The 25,017-nt window shown below is 38.4% G+C and overlaps 1 protein-coding gene across 4 annotated transcripts in view; it reads left to right on the top strand.

Annotated features, from left to right (window-relative positions):
* MRPL22 (mitochondrial ribosomal protein L22) overlaps window positions 1–25,013 on the top strand; it is a 38,399-nt gene extending 13,386 nt beyond the window's left edge. Inside the window, exons 1-6 of one of the 4 annotated variants that reach the window (XM_027545859.1) lie at window positions 3,866–3,947; window positions 8,669–8,804; window positions 13,433–13,498; window positions 14,317–14,394; window positions 15,918–15,987; window positions 21,915–22,212. In XM_027545859.1, the coding sequence (XP_027401660.1) occupies window positions 3,907–3,947; window positions 8,669–8,804; window positions 13,433–13,498; window positions 14,317–14,394; window positions 15,918–15,987; window positions 21,915–22,126 (603 nt within the window). In that variant the 5' untranslated portion in view covers window positions 3,866–3,906 and the 3' untranslated portion in view covers window positions 22,127–22,212. Of the gene's footprint in view, window positions 1–3,865; window positions 3,948–8,668; window positions 8,805–13,432; window positions 13,499–14,316; window positions 14,395–15,917; window positions 15,988–21,914 lie in introns of those variants that run through there. The other 3 variants (XM_027545857.1, XM_027545858.1, XM_027545860.1) reach the window with 3 other exon arrangements.
* The last annotated feature ends 4 nt before the right edge of the window (window positions 25,014–25,017 follow it).

The following is a 25,017-nucleotide window of genomic DNA, read 5'->3' as shown; positions in this document are numbered from 1 at the left end:
CATCCCTTGGACGTCAGCTGCAGAAGCTATACCAGACGTGTGTAAAGCTCCCCTCCAGAGACACTGGTGCTTTGTAGCCTGGCAGAGGATGAGTGCTAAGATAGTGTCTACAACCTCCCCACCACCAGCCCCAACTTTGGAAAGGATTACAGTCAGCCCCTTGATATGTATTGTTTGCTTAGAAGCTTGCCTCCAGGCCAGTTAGGATGGTTAGCTAGTAGGCCACCTTCATAGAAAGACAGACCTCAAAGGTCTGTTGCCTCTTGCTGTGTCCCAGGGGTGGCAACTGTTTAAGAACTCTTTCGCCATTGGTTACATTCCTGAGGGACCCACAAGTAAGTTTAAGCCTCTGATTACCAGAGCCAAGTGATGTAGAAGTGTCCCCTGGCAGCGGTCATAAAATTCATGGTGCCAGACAGGGTTATAAGCTCTTTTCTGGGCGACACCTATTACTACAGTTCCATGTGAACAGGAACGTAAGCTCCTCTGACCTCCAGAGCCAGACAATCAAGAGTTACCTCCTGGGGTACCAGATGCATATAAAGGCTCTCTTCTGGGAGATAGATACTGGTTCTCTGGAGCATGGTAAAGGAGAGAGCAAAGATGGTGCCTACCAGGCTCCTTCCCTGGAGAGTGTTGCAGCAGGCTCCTAAATGTGTGTGTTAACTTGCCCTTCAGGCTGAGGGTTGGTTTGTTTGTTCGTTTAAATTTACTTTTGGCCATAACACATAGTTTGTGGGATCTTAGTTCCCTGACCAGAGATTGAGCCTCTGAACCCTCTGCAGTGAGACCTCGGTTTTAACCGTGGTACTGCTGGGGAAATCCTCAGGCTGAAGTTTTAATGTAAGCAGGTGAGCCTCCTTTATTGTAAGTGTGGAAATTGGCTGTCTCTGAGCTGAGCATTGGGGTGAGTGAGTTTCTGATTTTGACTCTTTAAGAGGTGTTTCTTTGATTGTCTCCGGCTTGTGGGTTGTAGGCCGTGAGCTCAATTGGTTTTCAAAATTAGGTGTTTTGGGGGTTCATCTCTCAAGTGTGTGTCTTAAAAGTTGCAGGGCCAGATGTGGAGTTTGAACCCTTTATTTCTCAGAGAGAAGCTCTGAGTGTTGAGTTCCCTCTCAGTTATGGGTTGCCATGGTGGGCATGGGATTTATGACAAGATTGTGAGCCAACCTCTCCTACTGCTGTGATATAATTTTCTTCTTGTGTACTTGATGTGTTGTCATCCAGCCAGCCTTTAGTTTTTTTTTTTTTTTGCTTTTAATTTCAAATTTATTAGTAACAGAATACATTTTTGCTTCAAAGATCTACAGCAGATGTGTGCTGATATTGTTGATTTGTTATAAATACATATTCAAATACATAATTGTTTTCTTTGTATAGTCACACACACACACTTTGTTGCCTGTATTTTAAAGTTTGACAAATACAATAGCCAAAACAAGACACAGAAGTGCTGCTTAAATGTTAATTGCCTGTATTTTAAAGTTTGACAAATACAATAGCCAAAACAAGACACAGAAGTGCTGCTTAAATGTTAATTGATGGTGCTCAGTTTACAGTTTTATGAAGACTCTCCACCTGTATTGTGTGATGTGCATTATCTTATTAGTTGATTTTTTATTTGTCAGGTATAAGTCTTTATCAAGGAACAGAATTTTTTTTAAGTGACACATGATGATATGTCATAATTTTAAAGTAAACATAACAAAATAGAAATAGACTTTCTTTGAATTTAAAGTGCCTCTTTTGTTTTTGTTTTGAGAATAGTACATTTATAATTAAGAGAAGATATTGTTCCATATGTAGCTGTAGACTCAGTGTGTCTATGGGAGGAGGTATAGGAGATTAAATAATATGTTACTGAATAACCAATGAGTCAAAGAAGTAGTCAGGAAATACCTTAAGAAAAATGGAAATGCAATATACCAGAATTTATGGGATGCAGCAAAAGCAGCTCTAAGAGGGAAATTCACAGCAATAAATGCCTACCTCAAGAAATAAGAAAAATCTTCCAAGAAACAGCCTAACTCTACACCTCTAGGAACTAGAAGAACAAATGAAGCCCAAGGTTAGTAGTCAGAAAGAAGGAAATAATAAAAATTAAAGCAGAAACAAATGAACTAGACACTAAAAAGACAAGAGAAAATACTGATAACTAAGAGCTAATTATTTGAAAAGATTAAAAAAAAAAAATCCCCCAAACCCGACAAACCTTTAGCTAGACTCAACAAGAAAAAAGAGAGAGGACTTTATTATATAAAACCAGAAATGAAAAGAAGAAATGTGACAGTGATACCACAGAAATACAAAGGATCTTAAGAGACCACTATGGGACTCCCCTGGTGGTCCAGTGGTTAAGACTCCGCCTACCACTGCAGCGGATATGGGCTTGATCCCTGGTTCAGTAGAGTCCACATGCTGCAGGGCAGCTAAGCCCATGCACCGCAACAACTGAAGCCTGCGTACCCAGAGCCCAAGAGAGGCCACTGCAGTGAGAAGCCCACGGACTGCAGCTAATGAGTAGCCCCCACTTGCAGCAACTAGAGAAGGCCCATGCACAGCAGTGAAGGCCCAGTGCAGCCAAAATAAATAAATAAACTTTAAAAATATTGAAAAAAAGGAGACTACTATGAATAATTATATGCCAGCAAATTGGACAATTTAGAAGAAATGAATAAATTCCTAGAAACGCGTAACCTCAGGCTGAGTTGAATCTATGTGTGTGTGTGTGCTGTCATGTTGGACTGTTTGCAACCCCATGGACTGTAGCCCACCAGGCTTCCCTCCATGGAGTTTTCCAGGCAAGAACACTGGAGTGGATTGCTATTTCCTCCTACAGGAGATCTTATCAACCTAGGGATCGACCTGCGTCTCTTGTGTCTCCTGGTTTGGCAGGTGGATTCTTTACCAAGCCCTTCGCCACCTGGGAAGCATAAGGCTGAATCATAATGAAATAGAAAATCTGAGCAAACTGATTACTAGCAAGGAGACTGAATCAGTAATCAGAAACTTTCCAACAAACAAAAGTCCAGGACCAGATGGCTTCCCTGGTAAATTCTACCAAACATTCAAAGAATTAAAATCAGTCCTTCTCAAACTCTCCCCCCAAATAGAACAGGGCAGAATTCTTCCAAACACATTTTATGAGGCCAGTATTATCCTGATACCAAAACCAAATAATGTGCCACACACAAAAAATTACAGGCCAATATCCCTGATGACCACAGATGCAAAATCCTCAAGTTCTTAGCAAACTAAATTCACCAGTACTTTAAAAGGATTATAGAGGAGTGGTGGGGAGCGGCGGCAGCGGCAGGCTGAGGGGACGCACGGGCAGTGGAGTTGCCCTTTCGCATGGCCATAGTGGGGACGGCTGCTGCTGCGCCGCCAAACGGGAGGAGCCCCCCTAGCAGCGCGGCCTGACCTTCGGCCTGTACCTGCTCTTTGACCTGGAGCAGTCTCAGTGCCTCAAGGAGAGCCATGAGGGCAGCGGCCCTGGCGTCTTTAGGCCATGGGAGGAGCTGACTGACCGCTCCAAGTTTGTTGAAAGTGATGCAGATGAAGAGCTTATGTTAAATATTCCATGTACTGGCAATGTCAAGCTCAAGGGCATCATTATAATGGGAGACAATGATGACTCACACCCCTCTGAGATGAGACTGTACAGGAACATTCCACAGATGTCCTTTGATGATAGAGACAAGGAGCCAGATCAGACCTTTAGTCTGAACTGGGATCTTACAGGGGAATTAGAGTATGCTACAGAAATTTCTCATTTTTCAAATATCTGTCATCTCTCAATTCATATTTCAAAAAAATTTGGAGCTGATACCACAAAGGTCTTTTATATTGGCCTGAGAGGAGAATGGACTGAGCTTTGTTCACATGAGATGACCATCTACAATTATGAAGCATGAGCCAATCCAGCTGACCACAGGGTCCATCAGGTAACCCCACAGACACACTTTATTTCCTAAGGTCTGGCTAAGACTCCCATAGAGGCGTTGTGTCATTGAAGAAGTATGACATCCTGTTGGGAAGGACAAAGAGAGATGGGGCTTCAAAGAGAGTTGGCTGCCACAGCCTCTGCCAAGCTTTGTCTTTGGGGCTTGCTGCAGAAACCTGGCCTGTGGAAGGTACCACACCCCCAGGAAGGGTTGTGTGGGTAGCAGGGAACAATCGTGGTTCTCTAGGGCCCTACAGAAATTGGGTCTTGGGCTGATCAGTATCTGGCAGCCATGGATAATGCCTGCCTTCCCAGTTTATGTGGCCATGGGATCCCAAGTGTCTTGTTGCTTTGTGGCAGGATTATTTTATGACTTGTTTTTTAAAATGGAAACTATTCCTGGGCTGCGGTAAACTTTTTGAAGCCTCAGCATTGTGTTTGTATTAACCATCAGGAGGGTCTCCAACTAGAAATACTTGTCCCTGCTTGCTCCTTCTCCCTGTCATCTTTCAACATTCTTGTCAAGTTGCTCAGCTTGGAGTTGTCAGTCATGCACAGTGTCCCACGTTATAGCTTGAAGAGCAGGAATCTCCTGATGTTGCTTAATAGCTTGAGAGGGTCTTTTTTTCCTGTTGCCCAGGTAAGCGGTCTGAGGAGAGAATGGCATTGTTTCTGTGTTTGTGGGCATCCTGGTTGGGGCAAGATGGGACTTTGATATGTTTCCCTTTGGGATATCCTTAATGTTTATCAGCTTCTAACTAGTGTTGTAAGCCCAGTGGCAGAAATTTAGAGATCTCACTTCTTCTGTTCTTGGCTTTTTATTCAGTGTGACTAATAAGCTTCCTAATAAGTCCTTGCCAGACTTAAAAAAAAAAAAAAAAGATCACAGACCATGATTAAGTGGGATTTATTTTAAAAATGTATTCAACACTTTGCAATTCCAAAAATGGTTCAGCACATGCAAACCAGTTAATGCAATTCACCACGTTAACAAAATGAAAGATTAAAAAAATCATATGATCATCTCAGTATGGATGTACAGAAAAAGCATTTGACAAAATTCAATATTCATTTATGATAAAAACTTTCAGTATCCATTTTTGATAAAAAGCAAGCATTGAGTGAACATACCTGAACATAATAAAAGCCGTATATGTCAAGTCCACAGCTAGCATCATACTCAGTGGTGAAAAGCTAAAAACTTTTCTTATAAGATCAGGAACAAAGATGATGATATACATACACTCTAACCACTTTTATTCAAAATGATATTAGAAGTTCTAGCTGCAGAAATTAGACAAGAAAAGAAATAAAAGGTATCCAAATAACCACTTTTATTCAAAATGATATTAGAAGTTCTAGCTGCAGAAATTAGATAAGAAAAGAAATAAAAGGTATCCAAATTGGAAAGGAAGAAGTAAAACTCTATTTACAGATAACATTTGATAAGAAAACCCTAAAGACTCCGAAAAAACTATTAAATGAATTCAGTAAAGTTGCAGGATACAAAATCAATACACAAAAACTTGTTTATATTAATAATGAACTATCAGATAATCAAGTAACCCATTTATAATGTCATCAAAAAGAATAAAATATCTAAAAATAAATTTAACCAAGGAGATGAAAGACTTGTATATTACAAACTACAGGACATTAATGAAAGAAATTGAAGAAGATAGAAATAAATGCAAAGATATTTTGTGTTCATGGATTGGAAGAATTAATATTGTTAAATGACCATACCACTCAAAGCAGTCTACAGATTCAATGCAATCCCTTTCAGAATTTCAGTGGCAGGGCTTCTTTGGTGGCTCACTGGTAAATAATCCACCTTCCAGTGCAGGAGCCACGGATTCGATGCCTCACCTGGGAAGACTCCGCGTGCTGTGGAGTGACTGAGCCTGAGCGCCACGAGCGTGGAGCCTGTACTCTAGAGCCTGGGAGCTGCAGCTACTGAGCCCACGTGTCCTAGGGCCTGTGCCTCACAGCAAGGGAAGCCACCGTGATGAGAAGCCTGCGCGCCGCAGCTGGAGAGTAGCTCGCTTATAGCAGCTAGAGAAAAGCCCACGCGGCACCAAAGATCAGCACCGCCAAAAGTAAAAAAATTAAAAAGAATTTTTCAGTGGCGTTTTTTCACAGAAATGGAACACTTTTAAAAGTTGTATGGACCCTCCAAAGACTCCAGTAACCAAAGCAATCTTGAGAAAGAAGAGCAAAGCTAAAGGCATCATGCTACCTGATTTCAAACTCTATTACAAAGCTGTGGTAGTTAGAGCAGTATGATATTGGTATAAAAATGGACACACAGATCAGTGGAACAGAATAGAGAGCCCAGAAATAAACCCACAAATATTCTGTCAATTAACTTAGGACAAAGGAGCAAGAATATATGTTGGGGAAAAGATAGTCTCTATTGGACAGCCACATGCCAAAGAATGAAATTGGATCCTGTCTTACACCATACTCCAAAATTAAGTGGGTTAAAGACTTGAATGTATGACCTGAAACCATAAAACTCCTAGAAGAAAGCAGGCAGTAAGCTCCTTGACCTAGGTCTTGGCAATAATGTTTTTTAATCTGACACCAAAAGCAGTAACAAAAATAAACAAGTAGGTCCTTATTAAACTAAAAAACTTCTGCATAGGAAATCAGTGACATAATGGAAAGGCAAGCTACTGAATGGGAGAAAACAACTGTAGGTAATATATCTGATAAAGGGCTAATGTCTAAAGTATACAACAAACTCATATAACTAAATAGCAAAGAGACCCCAAACAATCAAATTAAAAACTGAGACGATCTGAATAGCTATTTTTCCAAGGAAGACATGCCAGTGACCAACAGGTACATGAAAAGATACTCAGTATCATAAATCATCAGAGAAATGCAAATCCAGACCACAATGAAATACTACTTCACACTTGTTAGAATGGCTGTCATCAAAAAAATACAGACAATGAAGTGTTGGCAGGGATCTGCAGAAAAGGGAAACCTTGTGCACTTTTAGTGAGAATGTAACTTGGTGGAGCCACCGTGGAAAACAGTATGGAGATTCCTCAAAAAATTAAAAATGAACGAACTACCATATGATCTAGCAATTCTACTTTTGAAGAAAACAAAAGCACTGCTTTGAAAAGATGTATACACACTCTTATCCATTGCTGCATTACAGTAGCCAGGATATGGAACAACCTCAGTGTCCATCAGTGGATGAATAGGTAAAGAGATTGTGATATATATAAATACATAAAGACACACAGAGGTATTAATCAGCTGTAAAAAAGAATGAAGTTTTGTCATTTGTGACAGGGACGACCTGGAGGGTAGTGTGATAAGTGAAATAAGTCAGACAAAGAAAGACTTAATACATTTGATTTCTCTTGTATGTGGAATCTAAAAAACAAAACAAAAGTAAAACTGGGCTCATAGATACAGAACAGATACAGAGAACAGGTTGATAGTTGCGGGACACTGCAACCTCTTGGGTTGACGGCTGGGGAAAATGGACAAATTGGTTTTTTTTCGTCTGTTTTGTCCTTTTTTAGTTTAAATACTTAAATACAAACTTAAAAAGTCCACTCGTTAACATTTTTCTTAGTTCTCATAATCTGTATGTAGGTTCTTTATTCAGCTCCTTTTTAAAAACTCTCCTTGTGATTTGTTTGTTGAAGAAAGTGGGCTGTTGGTGTCACAGACTTCAGTACAGCTCCGATTTTGTTGAGCGTATCCCCTTCTTGTTGTTTAACAGGTGTCCCCGTCTGTCTTTTCTGTATTGAGTCAGGATTAATTCAGGTTTGTTTTTGACAGAAAGACTACTTCATAGATGGTAGGTGGTGTCTTTACATCAGGAGGCATATAAATCCACCTTTATGCATTAGTTTCTTAGGGATTACAAAATGATGTTATTTGTCTTGATTATTCAACAAAGTTGAGGAATTCTTCAGATCATGTCAGGGATCTGGTGTGTCTTTAAATCCATTTTAGGACTGAGATGACTTACAGTAGCAGATCAGTAGTCACTGGCGACCATAAAAAGGAATGAAATTTTGCCATTTGCTACAATGTAGATGAACTTCAATTAAATTATCTTTAGTGAAATAAGTGAGACTGAGAAAGACAAATATTGTATAACATATGTTGAATCTAAAATGTAAAACAAACTAGTGAATATAACAAAGAAGAAACAGACTCACAGGTGTAGAAAACTGATGGTTACCAGCAGGAAGAGGGAAAAGGGGGAGGCAAAACAGGGGTAGGAGGTTAAGTACAAGCTACTATGTATAAAATCAGTAAGCTACAAGGGTATATTGTGCAACAGGGAATATAGCCGAAATTTTATAATAACTATAAATGGAATGTAACCTTTAAAAATTGTGACTCATTATGTTGTACACCTGAAACTTACATAATGTTGTATATCATATATATATATGATGAGAAAGTCCCTAAAAAAATAAGTGTTTATTGGTCAGTAAGGATAAGATATCTTGGGCATTATAATATGTTTACTATTTGACTTAATGTGAGTTACTGACTTTTCAATCTTCCTAGCATTCAGTACACTACAAGCTGTTTGTGGTATTTTATGTAATAGCGCTCTCTGTTAACAAATATGTCCAGAATGTTCCCACTTGTTATCCTTAAATAGTTTCCATCAAAATGGAGCTGATGTTCAGAAAATAGATGTGGAGAAGATTCTAAGTGTCTCTTGCTTTACAGGCTTTTTTCATCTCACAGCATTTTACCTCAATCACATATCCACACAAGTGCTTCTCTTGAAATATCTCGAAAATGGGAGAAGAAGAATAAAATTGTTTATCCTCCACAACTGCCTGGAGAACCTCGGAGACCAGCTGTAAGTTTGTGGCTATAACTGATCTCTTCATTTTGATAAAGCACTCTTACTCTTGTGTAGCTAGCAGTGATTTAGTATTCCATATTAAGAAAAAAATTACAGCAATTTTCTTGATTTTTTCATTGATACAGAAAATGTTCTAGGTTTATCTTTTTGGTAGTTAAAAAGATTGGTTTTGTTTCTTATTTATTTGCTTTGGCTTAACCTCCTGGATGGGCTTCCCTGGTAGCTCAAATGGTAAAGAATCTGCCTGCAATGCAGGAGAACTGGGGGTTGAATCCCTGGGTTAGGGAAGATCCCCTGGAGAAGGGAATGGCAACCCACTCCAGTATTCTTGCCTGGAGAATTCCATGGACAGAGCTGACAGGCTATATACTTCATGGGGTCACAAAGAGTTGGACACAACTGAGTGACTAATTCTTAACCTCCTAAATAGGCACCTTAACTCTAACTGAGCTAATAGCTTGTGACATGACTGATTTTTGACTCCCAAGAGGCTTTATAATGGAATATGTGAGATTGGCAAGAATGGCTTAAGCTATTGACTGATATTTATTTATTTTGGTCTGTGCTGGGTCTTTGTTGCTGCGTGGCCTTTTGTCTAGTTTGGCACAGGCTTCTCCTTGCGGTGGCTTGTTTTGTTGTGGCACAGGCCCTAGACTGCATGGGCTCTAGAGCATAGACTCAGTAGTTGTGGCTTACGGGCTTAGTTGCCCCAGGCATTCGGGGTCCTCCTGGGCCAATGTCTCCTGCATTGGCAGGTGGATTCTTTACCAGTGAGCCACCAGGGAAATACACAAATATCAATAAAATATTTTCTGTATAATGAGCTTTCTTTATTTCTTTGCTTGAGCTCTTTGGATTTGGATATTGATTGGAAATAAAGGAATCATAATAGTATTTGCCAGGTCCAGAATCTAAAAGCAAAATTTTGTATTTTGTATTACCAGTACCAAAAAGTATCCAGTCTTTTAGTGTGTTAAACACTCTTCAGGCTATATCCTAAATAGCAAAATTCAAATAGTTAACAGTAGATCATATGCCTAATTCTAGCAAATGAAGAACAATGTCAGTGAGATAATTTGTTATATATTATAATTTACTGAAACTATTTTGAGTAACTTTTGCATCATATATACTCTTCCTATAATATAAGTGCCTGTATGAAGACATTTGGTTTGATTTTATATGGATACTTTGGAGAAACCTAATTTAATTCTCTATTTTGCACAGATTTTGTTTGAGGAAGTAATCCTTTTGGAAAATACCCTAACATTTTCTGATTTTAGTATTTGGTAAATTGATCTTGGTGTATCAGTTATATCTGTTATGACTAAATTATCTGACTCTTTGTGACCCCATGGACTGCAGCACACCAGGCTTCCCTGTCACAGAGTTTGCTCAAACCCATGTCCACTGAGTCGTGATGTCATCCAGGCATCTCATCCTCTTTCTCCTCCTCCTCTTCTTGCCCTCAAATGTTTCCTAGCCTCAGAGTCTTTTGCAGTCAGTCAGCTCTTTGCATCAGGTGGCCAAAGAATTGGAGCTTCAGCTTTAGCATCAGTCCTTCCAATGAATATTCAGAGTTGATTTCTTTTAGGATTGACTGGTTTGATCTCCTTGCAGTCCAAGGGACTCTCAAGTGTCTTCTCCAGCACCACAGTTCAAAGCATCAATTCTTTGGCACTCAGCCTTTTTTATGGTCCAGTTCTCACATCCATAATTATTAATGCTGTTTATAATGCTGCCTGCAATGCAGGAGACCTGAGTTTGATCCCTGGGTCTGGGAGATCCCCTGGAGAAGGGAATGGCTACCCACTCCAGTATCCTTGCCTGGAGAGTTCCATGGAGAGAGGAGCTTGGTGGGCTACAGTCCAGTGGGTTGCAAAGAGTCGGACAAGAGTGAGCGACTTTCACTTTTTTCACTATAAATACCTTGCTTATTAACAGGGAATAATTTGCTCACCTAGCCACATAGTTTACACACTGTGTCATTATTTGCAGTGTCTCTTAGACTTTTCAGTCTGCTAGCTGCAAACATTTAGAAAGTTAGTATTACCTCTTGTTTAAAAGAGGGCCAGATAATATTTACCATTCTATCTCATTCTGTTCTTCAGCATTTGGAATATGTAGTTAAATAACAGTAGATGGGGCAATGAATAAATCCTATAGTAGTAATTTAAAATGAATGTCACCAGTTTAGACCACTCCTTTATTTTTAAGATTGTCTTCCTAATTTAGCTAGTACAAATATCCAAGCAGTGTAGGCTCCTGTAGACACTGTATCTTACATGTGACTTCATCCTGGTAAAGAAAGTAAGTCAGAAATTAAAGACTTCTAAAAATACATATACATACAAAATAGTCATACCTTGTTAAATTGAGCTTGACTTTTTATGTGTTTTTGAAGAAAGCTAAGTTAAATAACTTAGTAAGTGAGACTGTATCAAAACTGTTTCAACAGTCACTTCTATAAGAGGCATGTTTTTAATATGTGGATTAATTGACATACTGATCATATGTCATTCTTATGAGTCATTAATGTGGATCCTCTGTACTCTAAAACTTTCATTAGGTAACATTTTTTGTTGCTGTTTGTGTCATTATTTGCATTTAAAAATAAACTTCTTTACAAGTTACTGGTTTAGACATTTCATAATTTAGACTTTTACTTTATTTGAATAGCTGTTTTGGGCATTATATTCTAATGTAACTTTACCTAATTTTACTGTGTAGGTTAATTAATAGCCATGATATTTAACCAGGCCTTCTGACCTGAAATTTGCCACTTTATCTATTTGCCATGGTAGGTTTATTTACTGAGACTTTATCTGGTTTACCTTTGGAAAGTGCGCTTAGACAGTGCACCTGCCTCAAGTAAACATTGAGCTTTTTAGTTTTAGAAGATGATGATTGAATAACTTTCACCTTTTCTGCTAAACACTTGATTCCTTTTTTCCCAGTGTTTTGCCAGGATTACAGTGTCTTTTTTAATATTTGAAGATGATTATATACAATTCAGGTTTAACAGTATCTCACCATGGGAAACCAAGAGTTGAAAGGTTTCTATATAAAAGATTTTGTTGAGTATTAATTTTTGCAGATTAATATTATCAGTCATGACAGTTCTTTCCTCTCCTGTGCTCCCCAGGACAGACTATTGCTGAAAATGTAATTAGACTGTTGCTACACTTTTCAGCCTGTCAGCTTCTACTGCAACAGAATTGAAATCTGCCACATATTGAAAGATCGCCACTTGAGACTAGCTGGTGTTTCTAAGTCATTTGTAAACTTCTAGCAGGGCTCAGAACCTTAAAAAGTTCTGCGGTTTCTCTGCTGTTACTTGCCTTGAAAACGTTTTTCTGATTTTAAGTGGCAGTGTGGGGTAGTTGTAGAAAGAGTGTGGGTTTTAGAGTCATGAGGAGAACTTTAAAGATAGACCTGCCAGACATTGCATAAGGCCCTTCACGTACTTCCCTGGGTGGCACTAGCTTTGTCTCTTACAAGCTTTGCTATCTTGGACAAGTCACTTGATTTCTCTGATTTTCATTTTGTAAAGATTTATAAAATGTTTTCTCTCCCAACTCATAGAGTTAGATCATATGAAATAAAGGGCTTGAAAAATGCTTTATGAACTATAAATTGTATAATGGATGATTGATTAAAAAATTCAGTGGGATGAAGCTACCCTCTATAAATAGAAGATAATAAAAACCTAATATTTACTAAGATCTTACCATGTGCTAGGCACTGTAGAGTACTTATTTCATATAGGTTAGTTTATTTAATCCTTATTATAGTTTTAGGTGTTAGGTACCATTATCTTCATTTTAAAGAAGAAACTTAACCAGAAACAGGTGAAGGACCTTGGGTTCTGTAGTTGGTAAATGGTAGAGGGGGGATTCAAACCTGGGTAGTTTGATTCTAGAACCTATGCTCTTCACCAGACACCCACAGTGTTGGTTTTTGTACAAAAATAGCTGTTTTATCCGTTTTTCCATTGTTTTCCTCACTAACAAGAAACTTTTTTTGTTTTTGTATGCTTTGTTCTTTTAGCCAGCTAAATGTTTTTAAAATACTTTCATTTAAGTCTTTTACTATTCACCTGTATAGAAGCATTGCAAATATTGTCACAAACTAGCCATTTTACAGTTTGTTTTTCCCTTAGTAATCTTTATAACATAGTGAGACTTTGGAAAAATATAGCTTTAAATAGGGAAAAAACAGTCTCCATATTCTTGATAATGTTTTTATTTCTTATGGCAGCATTTCACTAGGCATTAGAAAGTAAAAACTTTATTAATAGTGTGTTACTGTCATTTTCGGAGAAGGCAATGGCATCCCACTCTGGTACTCTTGCCTGGAAAATCCCATGGATGGAGGAGCCTGGTAGGCTGCAGTCCATGGGGTCGCGAAGAGTCAGACACGACTGAGTGACTTCACTTTCACGCATTGGAGAAGGAAATGGCAACCCACTCCAGTGTTCTTGCCTGGAGAATCCCAGGGATGGGGGAGCCTGGTTGGCTGCCGTCAATGGGGTCGCACAGAGTCGGACATGACTGAAGTGACTTAGCAGCAGCTGTCATTTTGATAGGCTTGTTTAATTTTTTTTTTTTCCTGTTTGTAAGGAAATCTACCATTGTCGAAGACAAATAAAGTACAGCAAAGACAAGATGTGGTATTTGGCGAAATTGGTAAGCTAAAGTGACTATTACCATATAATACTTTGGGAAAGAAGGTTCAAATTTTATCCTAGTATTTGCAAAACCAAAAAACAAACAAAAAAAAACTTTCCCTGTTTTCTCCAAAAAGTGAGGAATATAATTACATTTTCAGACATTTGGTAGGTAATCCAAAAATGATAGCTCAGAGATTTGAACAAAATCTCTGAACAAAAACTGATTTTGTTCAGTTTTTACCTCCTGAGAATCTCAATCATGTTGGATTCATAGATATTTAGAACAAAGGCATCAAGAACAGAGAATCTAGGAAGCAAACTTACATATCTGTAAAAGCTGATTCAACCTGTTTCAAAACTGGTGCCTTTTAAGTTTTTTACCCAGAAAACAAAATTTATATATGAGAGAAAGCAAAGGCAGCAAATACATGTATAATAATACATTTATTCCGTTGGAGAATGAGGTGCCTTTTATGCCTACTAGGGTCCTTGCCAGCTTGTCATCTTTCTTTGTCATGTCTGCTCTCTTTTATTATTAAAACTATTAAAATCCAGGTTAGTGGTTGACATTTTTAAATTTGATTTTAACTTAAAGAGAGTGGTGGTGTACCTTCTCAAATGTGTATTTTTCTCCTTTGCATTTATTAGCTATTTTTATTTTTAATGAAAAAAATTTTCCCTAATTTTACTGAGATTTAATTAACATGTAACTTGTTAGCTATTTTTAGAAGTTATTTGGATTATGTAAGGCTTTTACTTTTCACTGAAGTGGCAATGCTGACTTTGTAAACCAATTTATTTATTTTCTCTTTGTCTGTTATCCTTTAATTCCAGATACGAGGAATGTCAATTGACCAGGCTCTGGCTCAACTGGAATTCAGTGACAAAAAAGGAGCCCAGATAATTAAAGAGGTGAACTAAGACTGGTGGGGAAAGAGCACATAGTTGTCTTGCAGATGTTAGTAAGCTTCGCCTAAATCCAGAATTACCTCATTTAAGTGCAGAGTTTATATTATACAGATTTAGGGTACTCAGTTTTATTAATGTTCTTATACGTTAGGGATGTTCTTATACATTAGGGATGTTCTGTGCTTTAAGTATTCTTTTTCCTGAGATGCTTTTATTTGTACCACAAAGTCATTTATATACATTTTATTTTAAATTATTGGGTCTTGATACATTATTTCAGGAAAATTTTTGTCAATTCCACAACTGAGAGCTTGGGATTTTATAACTAATTGAGTGGAAAAATAACTGGACTGGAACTCTGGTGACTTGGTCTTATCTTTTCTCTGACAATTTCTGTTGTGATTATGGGCAAGGCACTTGTCTAGTTCCATTTTTCTTATTTGTAAACTAGATGGGGTTGAATTGGATGATTTCTAAAGACCCCTCTAGCTCTAAATGCAGCTGATTGACTTGGTGCAAATATACTGTTGGTATTTATGCTGACTCATTCTAGGCACATGAGTGTTTTGTTTCAGAAGGCTGAGTTGAGGACATCTGGGGAAATCAGCATTATTTTCTGTACTTCAGTTAATTTTCACATTAAGTCAGATCTTCTAATTTAGTAGTTGAATAGCTGAGATTGTTGGATTCACACTTCTAAGAGGCTCTCTGGTAATGCCTCTTATGTACTTCCATTCAGAATGCAATTACTAAGTATTTTGTGTACCCAGCTTTGTACTACATTCTTCGTCTTTAAAGGACAAAAAGATCTGCTTTCTGTTATTTCTCACAACTATTGTCCTATTTTAAAAAATGTATTCTGGAGAAAGTTAATTCAAAATATTTGTGGAGAATAAACTTAATAATTCTTTTTTGTTTGTTTTGTTTTTATTTTTTGGCTGTGCCATCTGGCATGTGGGAATCTTAGTTCCCTGACCAGGGATTGAACCCGAGTCCCCTGCATTGAAAGCTTGGGGTCTTAACCACTGGACCACCAGGGAAATCCCTAAACTTAATAATTCTTAAAGGAAATTTTCAAGTATGATTTTCTCTATTTGTCTGATGTTGTTAATTGTTATTTTGGATCCAAAGTTGAAGAATTTTCAGTAAGATTTAGCTCTTGAGCTTCTTGAACTTTTTGACAAAGTCTGTGACTCAAAGACATAATGCTCATTACCAGGGATGCTGCTGCTGTCTGTTGATCCTGCTGCTGATGCTGTTATCTCCTCCTTTACAGCTTACACATTCCATTTAAAACTTAGCAGTATCGACTGTGTTCTTTGCATTTGCAATTCTTGTCTGAGGAAGGAAACTCACTGTATCCATTCTCCTTAGTACTGTTATCATTTGATACTCTTTTTAAAATTGACTATAATAGGAAAGTGTGTGATTAGCAGTCATACAGAGATAACAACAAGAAATGAGAAATTTAATTCTGTTTTAGTTTAAGGTCAGCCATATGAATGCCTTTCTTTTCCTTGTTTAAGGTTCTCTTAGAAGCACAAGATATGGCAGTAAGAGACCACAATGTGGAATTCAGATCCAATTTATATATAGGTAAGATCTTTAATATTCTTAGCTTTGGAAAATATCTTCCAGTAGTGATGCCAAATTCTTTATCTAATAACAGTCTTGGTATCTAAATACTTTGGACTATGTTTACCATTGGAAATTGCTGATGATAGTTTATTTTTCAGTCTTCAGCATGCTAATGTTAAGTCTGTTGTAATGGTCCTAACTGCTTTATTTTTACTTGTTCTCTAATGAGACTGAGATCATGAAATCTATTGCTGATAGTTATTAAATAATGGATATCAAGATGATACGTAGAGTGGTCCTTTACTCATAATAAGAATGTAGCTGATTTTTTAAAAAATGAATTCTTTGTCAACCCGAAAGAGAGCTATAAAGGATCACAGTGGACTTAGAAAGTCTTTATAGATAATGTGCCATGCCAGGTGCCTCGTCCATAGAGGTATCCTGTAAGTTAGCCCTCCTAGTACCAGAATGGAAAATCATCTGTTGAATTATAAAAGCCAGGGGACCTTTGAAGACTTAGTGACCCAGATGTGTTGGTTCCTCTTTGTTCTTAACATCCTAAGGCATTAGCTCTGGTTTTGTAGGCTTGTCTCACATCTATTTAATGTAAGTGAAAATGTTTTGGAAGGCATGGTGTACTGTACAAATGTAAAGGATTTTTTGGTAGCATAACTTCATACTGATCTTTTTCTAGAAAGAGATCAGTGTTTCTTGCAAAGCTCTTCCCCACCCCACCCCAATAAAATGGTGCATAGGTTGGAGTTCATGCAGCAGTTACTCCTGATTTCAGGAGTTTTGTCACCAAACAGAGATGTTGATGTCAAAGCAAGATTTTCTCAGTCTACCAAACCTACGTATAAGAAGGACTATTTTACTAAAGATATTTCAAATTCAAGATATGGGAACTTCTGTTCTCCACACAGAGGGGAAAAGGCTGAATCATTATAGTGGAAGTTAGCTGTACCTTATAGTTTTTCAGCAATTAGCATTTTAAAAGATCATCTAAATTCCACTTTGTCACATAACCTCTGCCCTACTGGAGATGTTTATTCGGGTTAGTATCTTACCTCACCTCACCTGAAATTGATGCTGGCAGCTACAGCTACTTCTGAAATTCAAATGAGTTATGGTTTTCAATTGAAACATCTTATTTTAAAGCTGAATCTTGTAAAATTAATTATATTCTGATACATGTATAGAGTTAGAGGGAAATCAAAATGGCAACTCAGAAGATGCAGGCCACAGTAGTTAATCATAAGCATTTTCTTCTGGGAGAAGCATGAATAAGTAATGCTGGAAGGACCCAGAATCGCTGGAAGAGATGAAATGGATGAAGGGCAAGATCATTTGCTTAAAACCTCTTGGTGACCTTTCCTGCTCCATGACTGAATATCAAATGACATTTAATTAATTTTATTCAATTTCATAAGAATATTGGCTTCTTAGCTGATCAGCAGCATTTCGTAATGTAATTCAGATGCAAGTGAAATGGAATTTGTGTTTAAATCCGTTTCAGTAGTTAGTATTTATAGCGAGAGGGTGAAGAGCTTAATCCTGTCTCACCAAATGAAGGAGCAAAGTCCAATATTACCTTTAAGCAGAAATCAGCTTAACTGGGAATGGTCCTTTAATGTACTGGTCTTCCTATGCACGTTTCTGTTGAGAAACCTCTGCTCCTCCTGTACCTTCTTTTCATCTAGTTCTGGGTCAAAATCTCTTTTCTCAAGTAGGGCTAGTAAGTCTGGATTTGTCTTATGATTTTAAAAACTCATTTGCTAAGTGTTTTGTTGCCTAATTCTGTTATGAAGGAAAAGGAGATGAGTACCCCCAGGAAGATGAAGTATCTGACCACAACACATCAGGCAATTTATCCCTGTATTTGCTAAACTTCCCTGATATGAATTGTCTGAGGTTCTAGAGTCAGACACAACTGAATGACTTTCACTTCTCTTATTAAAAACACAGATTCCCAGGCCTCACCACAGACTGAAACCCTAAGGGAGAGGCTTGGGTAAAGTCTGTTGATTCTTACCCATAAAATGTGGGAAACTGATTGATCTTATAGTCTTTGAGAAGGCCTAGATATTTCATTCCATAGACTTCTTTTAGAGTTTGAAAGCCTAGTTACTTGTTGACTGCTAGTTTGGCTCAGCAAAAGCTCTTTCAGTCCCCTGAAATAAGTAAGTTCAGACATTATAAGGGATGTACTTTTTTGGTAGCATATGTTCTCATTATGTGGTAATTCCTTCAAATGCTTGTCATCAGTCTAAAGCTCATACCTGGTGTTGCATGACCGCAGACTTTGAAAGTTCATTTCCTTTTCAAACTTGTAATGATGACTAATGACATAGTGATAGGCCTTAACAAGTGGACATGGACTAATAAAATGTCACTGCTCCGTGATTCATAGCATCTTAAAGTAGTTCACTTCAGGGAAAGTGAACGACTGACTTTGAGTCTTCTGGGCTAAGACTGATGAAGGGGAAAGTGGGGAGGGTTTCTGAAGTTAATGTTAAGATTTGCATTAATCTAAATACAAGTAATCGGAAATATTGAGAGTATTTTCAATATATGGTACCTGCTAGGCAGTATCTTTGAAGGTCGTTTCTTCTTTTGAGATATCTTATTGTTTTTTCTTTCATTCAAAAAATATTGGAATGCCTACTTCCCTGTTGGCTCAGTCTGTATGGTTCTGCCTGCAATTCCAGATACCTGGGTTTGATCCCTGGGTTGGGAAGATCCCCTCTGAAGAAGGAAATGGGAACCTACTCCAGTATTCTTACTTGGAGAATTCCATGAACAGAGGCGCCTGATGGGCTACAGTCCTTGGGGTCACAAAACCCCATGGACCAAAACCGTTCATATCAGTACTGTGTGTACTTGGGAAACAATTAAATTTAGTTTAGAATTTGAGCAAATTTAGCAGAGACGTCTCTTCATGGAAAATAGATGGGGAAACAATGGAAACAGTGACAGACTTTATATTTTTGGGCTCCAAAATCACTGCAGATGGTGACTGCAGCCATGAAATTCAAAGATGCTTGCTCCTTGGAAGAAAAGCTATGACCAACCTAGACAGCATATTAAAAAAACAGAGACATTACTTTGCCAACAAAGGCCCATCTAGTCAAAGCTGTGGTTTTTCCCGTAGTCATGTATGGATATGAGAGTTGAACCATAAAGAAAGCTGAGTGCCGAAGAATTGATGCTTTTGAACTGTGGTGTTGGAGAAGACTCTTGAGAGTCCCTTGGACTGCAAGGAGATCCAACCAGTCCATCCTAAAGGAAATCAATCCTGGGTGTTCATTGGAAGGTCTGATGCTGAAGCTGAAACTCCCAGTACTTTGGCCACCTAATGTGAAGAACTGACTCATTGGTAAAGACCCTGATACTGGGAAAAATTGAAGGCAGGAAGAGATGGGAATGACAGAGGATGAGATGGTTGGATGGGATCACCGACTCAATGGACATGAGTTTGAGCAAGCTCCGGGATTTGGTGATGGGCAGGGAAGCCTGGCTTCACACTCAGCAGAAACTTGAAATTTCTGTTTGTTGAGTGAGTGAACCGCATAGTTTTGGATCTGCGAAACTGTGCTGTTCACTCACTCAACAAATAGAAATTCCAAGTTTCATTTAGAACAGATTGCTATTAAAGTGGGTGTCTACATACTGTTTCATTTTAATTGAAGTCGTTCTGTACTAAAGCAGTTTGAAACTCAACATACATAATTAGTGGAGGAGAGGCTGGAGGAGGGGAGACCCTAAACCAATTTGGAATCTATACTGTAAGCCCTGATTTCATTCAGTTCTGAGTGGTTGTGTTGTGTATTCCCATTCCAGGGTGTGGTGTTTCAGAAGAAATAATGTTTTTGTTTTGACATTAAAAAGTGATGGCATTATATGCATGAAGGTTAGGCAAATGTTATTTTATGGCCTAAAGAGGAAACCATAGCTCGCATTTCGTAGGTTCTGAGTGTTTGCTCTTAGGTATTTTGGGAGAAATGGAAAGAAAATGGTAGTTAGCATAGACCCTGATAGCACTGATCATTGTGTTTTGATAGATTATGTAGTGTTGCACAGTTAGCTAATTTTGATACTTCTTTCCCTGGAGTGTAGTAGTCCTTATTCTCAGAGCATTTGGAAATTGATGCTCAAATTGGATAGAGTAGGAGTTTTGGATAAAATTAGCCATCATGTTTGTAAAATCTTTTCAGAAGTTTCTACACTCTTCCCAGTGTCACTGGTTTTATTTTTAGAATTCCTCCTGACAAGTGGATTCAGAGCACCTGGAAATACTTATGTTATAAAGTGATTTGTGTAATACTGGTTTTTGTTTGGAAAAACGAAAAAAAATTTTTTATTGAAGTATAATTGACATGCAACATTACGTTCGTTTCAAGTGTACAGCTGGATGATTCATTGTTGAAAAGTGGTCACCATAACAAATCTCGATAGCATCTGTCATCATACATTGTTACAGGGTTTTTTTCCTTGTGATGAGATCTTGTAATGTCTCTTCTCAACTTTCAAATATGCAATACGGGTATTATTGACTACAGTCACGATGCTGTACATTACATCCCCATGGCTTATTTATTTTATAACTGAAAGTTTGTACCTTTTGACTCACTTCATCCATTTAGTGCCCAGTAGATGAATTTGATAAATAGGGAGTTAACTCTCACTTATCTCACTGAAACCCTAGGCAGTTTTCTTAGTCACTTTCATCCTTAGCTTTCTCTTTGGTAAAGCTAGGATGGTTCTGCTGAAATCACTTCATGAGAGGTTTGTGGTCAGAGGGTTGTGGAGCACATACTTTGACATGGTCTCTGTAATATAAAATTCTGTCACAGTAAGAATAAAAGTGGTGAGTATGAAAGTGAATTAATTTGCTACATATGCTATAGATTTTGCCTTTTTAAAAGGCTTATTAAATTAACTAAAAATGTAAGACTAAATTCAGAAGGTAGTTACTATGATTTACCATGGGTGAACAGGTGAATAGATTGCTTCTTGTACTATTTAAAAGATTTCTTCAGATTTTACCAGGTCAAACCTTGACATGTAGAATAGGGACAGGGAGATGAGGGGATAGATATGATGCAGGAGTTCCTAAACCTGACTGAATCAGAGTTGCCTGGATTGGGGGATGTTGTTTGCTCAGGATATAATTTCCAAGGCCCACTCCAAATATAAATTAGAATATCAGCATCAGCATTTTAAATGTGTTCCCTAGGTTTGTTTGATGTAGTAGCCTGAGGATAGCATTTGGGAGCCATTGGTTCCAGAGGCTTCTCATACAATTAGAATAAAATCAGAATGTTCTTCCCACCTCCAGGGCTCTGTGTAATCTTGTCTTCATCTCTGATCTCTTCCCCTTATTTGTATCACTCTTGGCCTTGCTTACTGTGCTTTAGCAGGTTCTGGTCCTGAAACAAGCCAAGGATGTTCTTACCTTTGGGGCTTTGTACGTGCTCTTTCCTCAGCCTGGAACACGTTGCCCTTAGATATTTGCATGAATGATTCATTCTGGTCTTGGATCAAATGTGTCTTCCTCAAGGATGCCTCTTGACACCACCCAGTCTGAAGTTGCCTGCACAACACCCTCTCAGTCTCTGTCACATCACTGTTTTTGTTTTATTCATAGCGCTTGTCACTAACTAAAATGATGGTGTTTGTTTTCTGTCATTCTCCTCTAGAGTGTCCACTGTATGGAGCCAGGGCCCTTGCTGGTCTTGTTCACTCTTAACTTCTCCAGGACCTGAAATGGAGCCTGATCTTATAAGGAAGAACTCAGAAGATACTTTAGATGAGCCTGCTCTAGCCCTGAGCATGTAATCTTAGAATCTAGCTGAGAATACAGAAATTGCTCAGCCAATCAAGCTGTAATCTTACAGATACAGTTATGGTTGTTTTGTGTAATTCTCTTTTTCTTCCCTGTCTAGCTGAGTCCACCTCAGGGCGAGGCCAATACCTGAAACGCATCCGATACCACGGCAGAGGTCGCTTTGGGATTATGGAGAAGGTTTTTTGCCATTATTTTGTGAAGTTGGTGGAAGGCCCTCCACCTCCACCTGAGGCACCAAAGACAGCAGTCACCCACGCTAAAGAGTATATCCAGGAGCTTCGCAACCGGACCATCATTCACGCTCTGTGATGGGACTATTCAGACTCCATGGTGTATATATTTTACCATTTATTTCTTAAAACCAACAAAAATTAAAGACAGATGCTTTCTATGAATCGTTATTGAATTATTGAAATGTGAAGTACCACTGCTGGTTTTATATGAATATTTATAAATCTCTGTCCATTTCTTGAGAGCCTCTGGTTATAGTTTATGTATTTGCAACTAGGAAGGGGAAATCAGCTTTAAACATAGTGACAGACTATATAATTCAGAAGGCCTTTTTGAGAACTGTTTGAAAGGAATGTTAGCTTTGTAGCTAGTGCCCTGCAGGTGGTAGTTTTGATACTGGACTTGAGTAGAAAGTTATAGGATAAGAAAGCTCGTCCTTATTATTTCACTTGATTTTCCTCTTGAGACTGAGGGAGGTGGTGGAGGGGAGCATGCCTGCATGTTGTTTCAGCGCAGTATTTTAAGAGTGTTCTGTGGTTCAGTTTTTCCTTTCACTGTTGGCATTGACTAGTGGGTGAGGGTTTATATTATCCTTTACTGTTTTGCTGAAACTTGAAATTACAGGAATTTATTAGATATATTAATCTAAAACTCCAAAAATCATTTAACTTATAAAGTTTATTTTCCTTAAATAATAACTGTTTTTATGTCTCCTTCCAACAATGCTTTCTGTTGCTTGGCTGTCGTGTTTAGGATTGATTTTTCAGAGTGAATTCAATCAGAAGAACCAATCTCAGCCTTGCATTCTAAAACAAGGCAGTAGATGGCACTCACTTCCCTCTTGTTAGCAGAAATTGTTAAGCGTATTCAGCACTGCCTGGTTCTTGTTGTTAGACAAGATGCACTCTGTCCACGGCCCTAGTCCAGTGTTTCTCTAATGTTTATATGCAGAGAAAGAACCTGGGGTGCTTATTAATGCAGACTTCTGGGTCCCTCTCCACCCCTCTCCCCCAAATATTCTGATTCACTAAAAATCTGTTTTAAATAAGCACTTCCAGATGATTCTGTTTTTGGGGACTGCACTTTGAGTCAAATGAAGAATGTAGCTTCAGTGCCATGTTTTAAGATGGCATCAATAATAGCTACTATTTATTGGGACCTCATTATTTGACATGCTCTGTGCTATATTTTACAAATAACTATCTCTGGGTTACACAGTTTGTAAATATTGGACTATGATTTAAACTCTAGGTTTAAGTATCTATTTATGCATACCTAATGAATATACAGAAATATTTCTAGGCCTCTGCAGTTAACCTAATGTATGGGTAAAAAAGGCATAGGGCTCAGTGAATAAGCCACTGAGGTGTAGGGCAGATTCATTCTGGGTCCTAAGATATTATAGCATGGAAGCATGGAAATAACACTGGACTGGTGGAAGGCAACCTTTGTTTTAGTCTTGGCATAATCACTAACCAGAAGGAAGACTCTGGGCAGGTTTCCTCCGTGCTTGGCCTCCATTTAATTTACCTAGAAGATAAGAGGCTCAGAGTTGTCTGGAGAACACCTTCAGAATCACTTGAAGGGCTTGTTAAAAGATCCAAATCCCTGGGCCTCACTGTCCGACTTAGTGAGTCAGGGTTTGGTGTGGAGGACCAGGGGTTTACACTGGTAATGAATGCCCCAGTGATGTGTGGCTAAGAATCCCTGGACCAGAGGGTCTCCAGGTTCTGTCTCGGGGCAGATGCTCTATGAGTTTTAGTCTCAAGAGTTTTTACTTCCTTGGGTGTGACTGAAAGACACCAGATGGTGTTGTGGACTCCATAACTATAAATTGCATAAATGAGGATGCTGCTTCATCAGGCTGTTAAAAGTGTTTTGAAATAGGTAAGAACAAAACATCTTAGAGTTTAATGAAGAATGTTTGCTTGTAATCTAAGATTCAGCCTTCATTTGGAACTGCTTCTGGTATGTTAAAGTGTACTAATTGCTAACCTTCAGGACTGGGTACTGTTTTAAACATGGTGTATACATTATCTCAATGAAACTTTCCCATTATGACTGTTGCTAAGTACATCTGGTTAGTTTCCATGCTGAAATTAACTTTACATGGTTCAGAAACTGATTTCTTCTCTTTAACAATATCTGAATGCTTGTAATTTCCATTTTTTCCCCAGAGAATTATGATAGATTTACACTTTTCTTTGGTTAGTGTATAGCGCATTCAGGAGGGCTTTGTGGGTGACTCTGGTAAAGAATCCGTCTCCCAAGCAGGAGACGTAAGTTTGATCCCTGGGTCGTGAAGATCCTCTGGAGAAGGAAATGACAACCCACTCCAGTATTCTTGCCTGGGAAATCTTGTGGACAGAGGAGCCTGACGAGCTACAGTCCTTGGGGTCACAGAGTCACACATGACTGAGTGACTAAACAGCAACAACAACAGCACATTCAGGAATTGCACTGATCGCAAGTTTAGCTGAATAAATGATCAAGTGATGAGCGTACCCAGGTAAGCAGGTGAAGAAATAGAACATGGTAACAACCCTGGCTCTCCTTCATGCCGCTGCCCTGTCACTGCCCACCTTTCTTCCCCAAAGGTAGCCATTACCCTGGCTGTCATATGATAGCTTTTTTTTTTAAGGTAAGCTTTTGTTTTCTTCAGCTCAGTTTATTGGGCAACCATTATGTCTGGTGCTGAGGATACAGGTAGTGAAAAAGGAATCAACCCCTGCTCGTGGAGCTCACACTCTACTGGGAAAGGAGGAGTAATTCAGTAATTACAAGTGTTCACTGTGTTGAGTGTTGTAAGAGTAGAGAAATGGAGTTTTGGGAGTAGACATCAGGGCACCTTGGAAAACTGCCTTTGGGTTTTGGGAAAATTAATTTTAAAGAGATATAGTGAGGGGGAAAAGGTAAAAATGAAAAATGTCATACAGATCAATAAAAGGTTATGTTGTCATGCCAATTTG

Source organism: Bos indicus x Bos taurus, chromosome 7 (assembly GCF_003369695.1).
Source record: "Bos indicus x Bos taurus breed Angus x Brahman F1 hybrid chromosome 7, Bos_hybrid_MaternalHap_v2.0, whole genome shotgun sequence".
NCBI lineage: Eukaryota > Metazoa > Chordata > Mammalia > Artiodactyla > Bovidae > Bos > Bos indicus x Bos taurus.
This window is presented reverse-complemented; position numbering and strand designations above follow the sequence as displayed.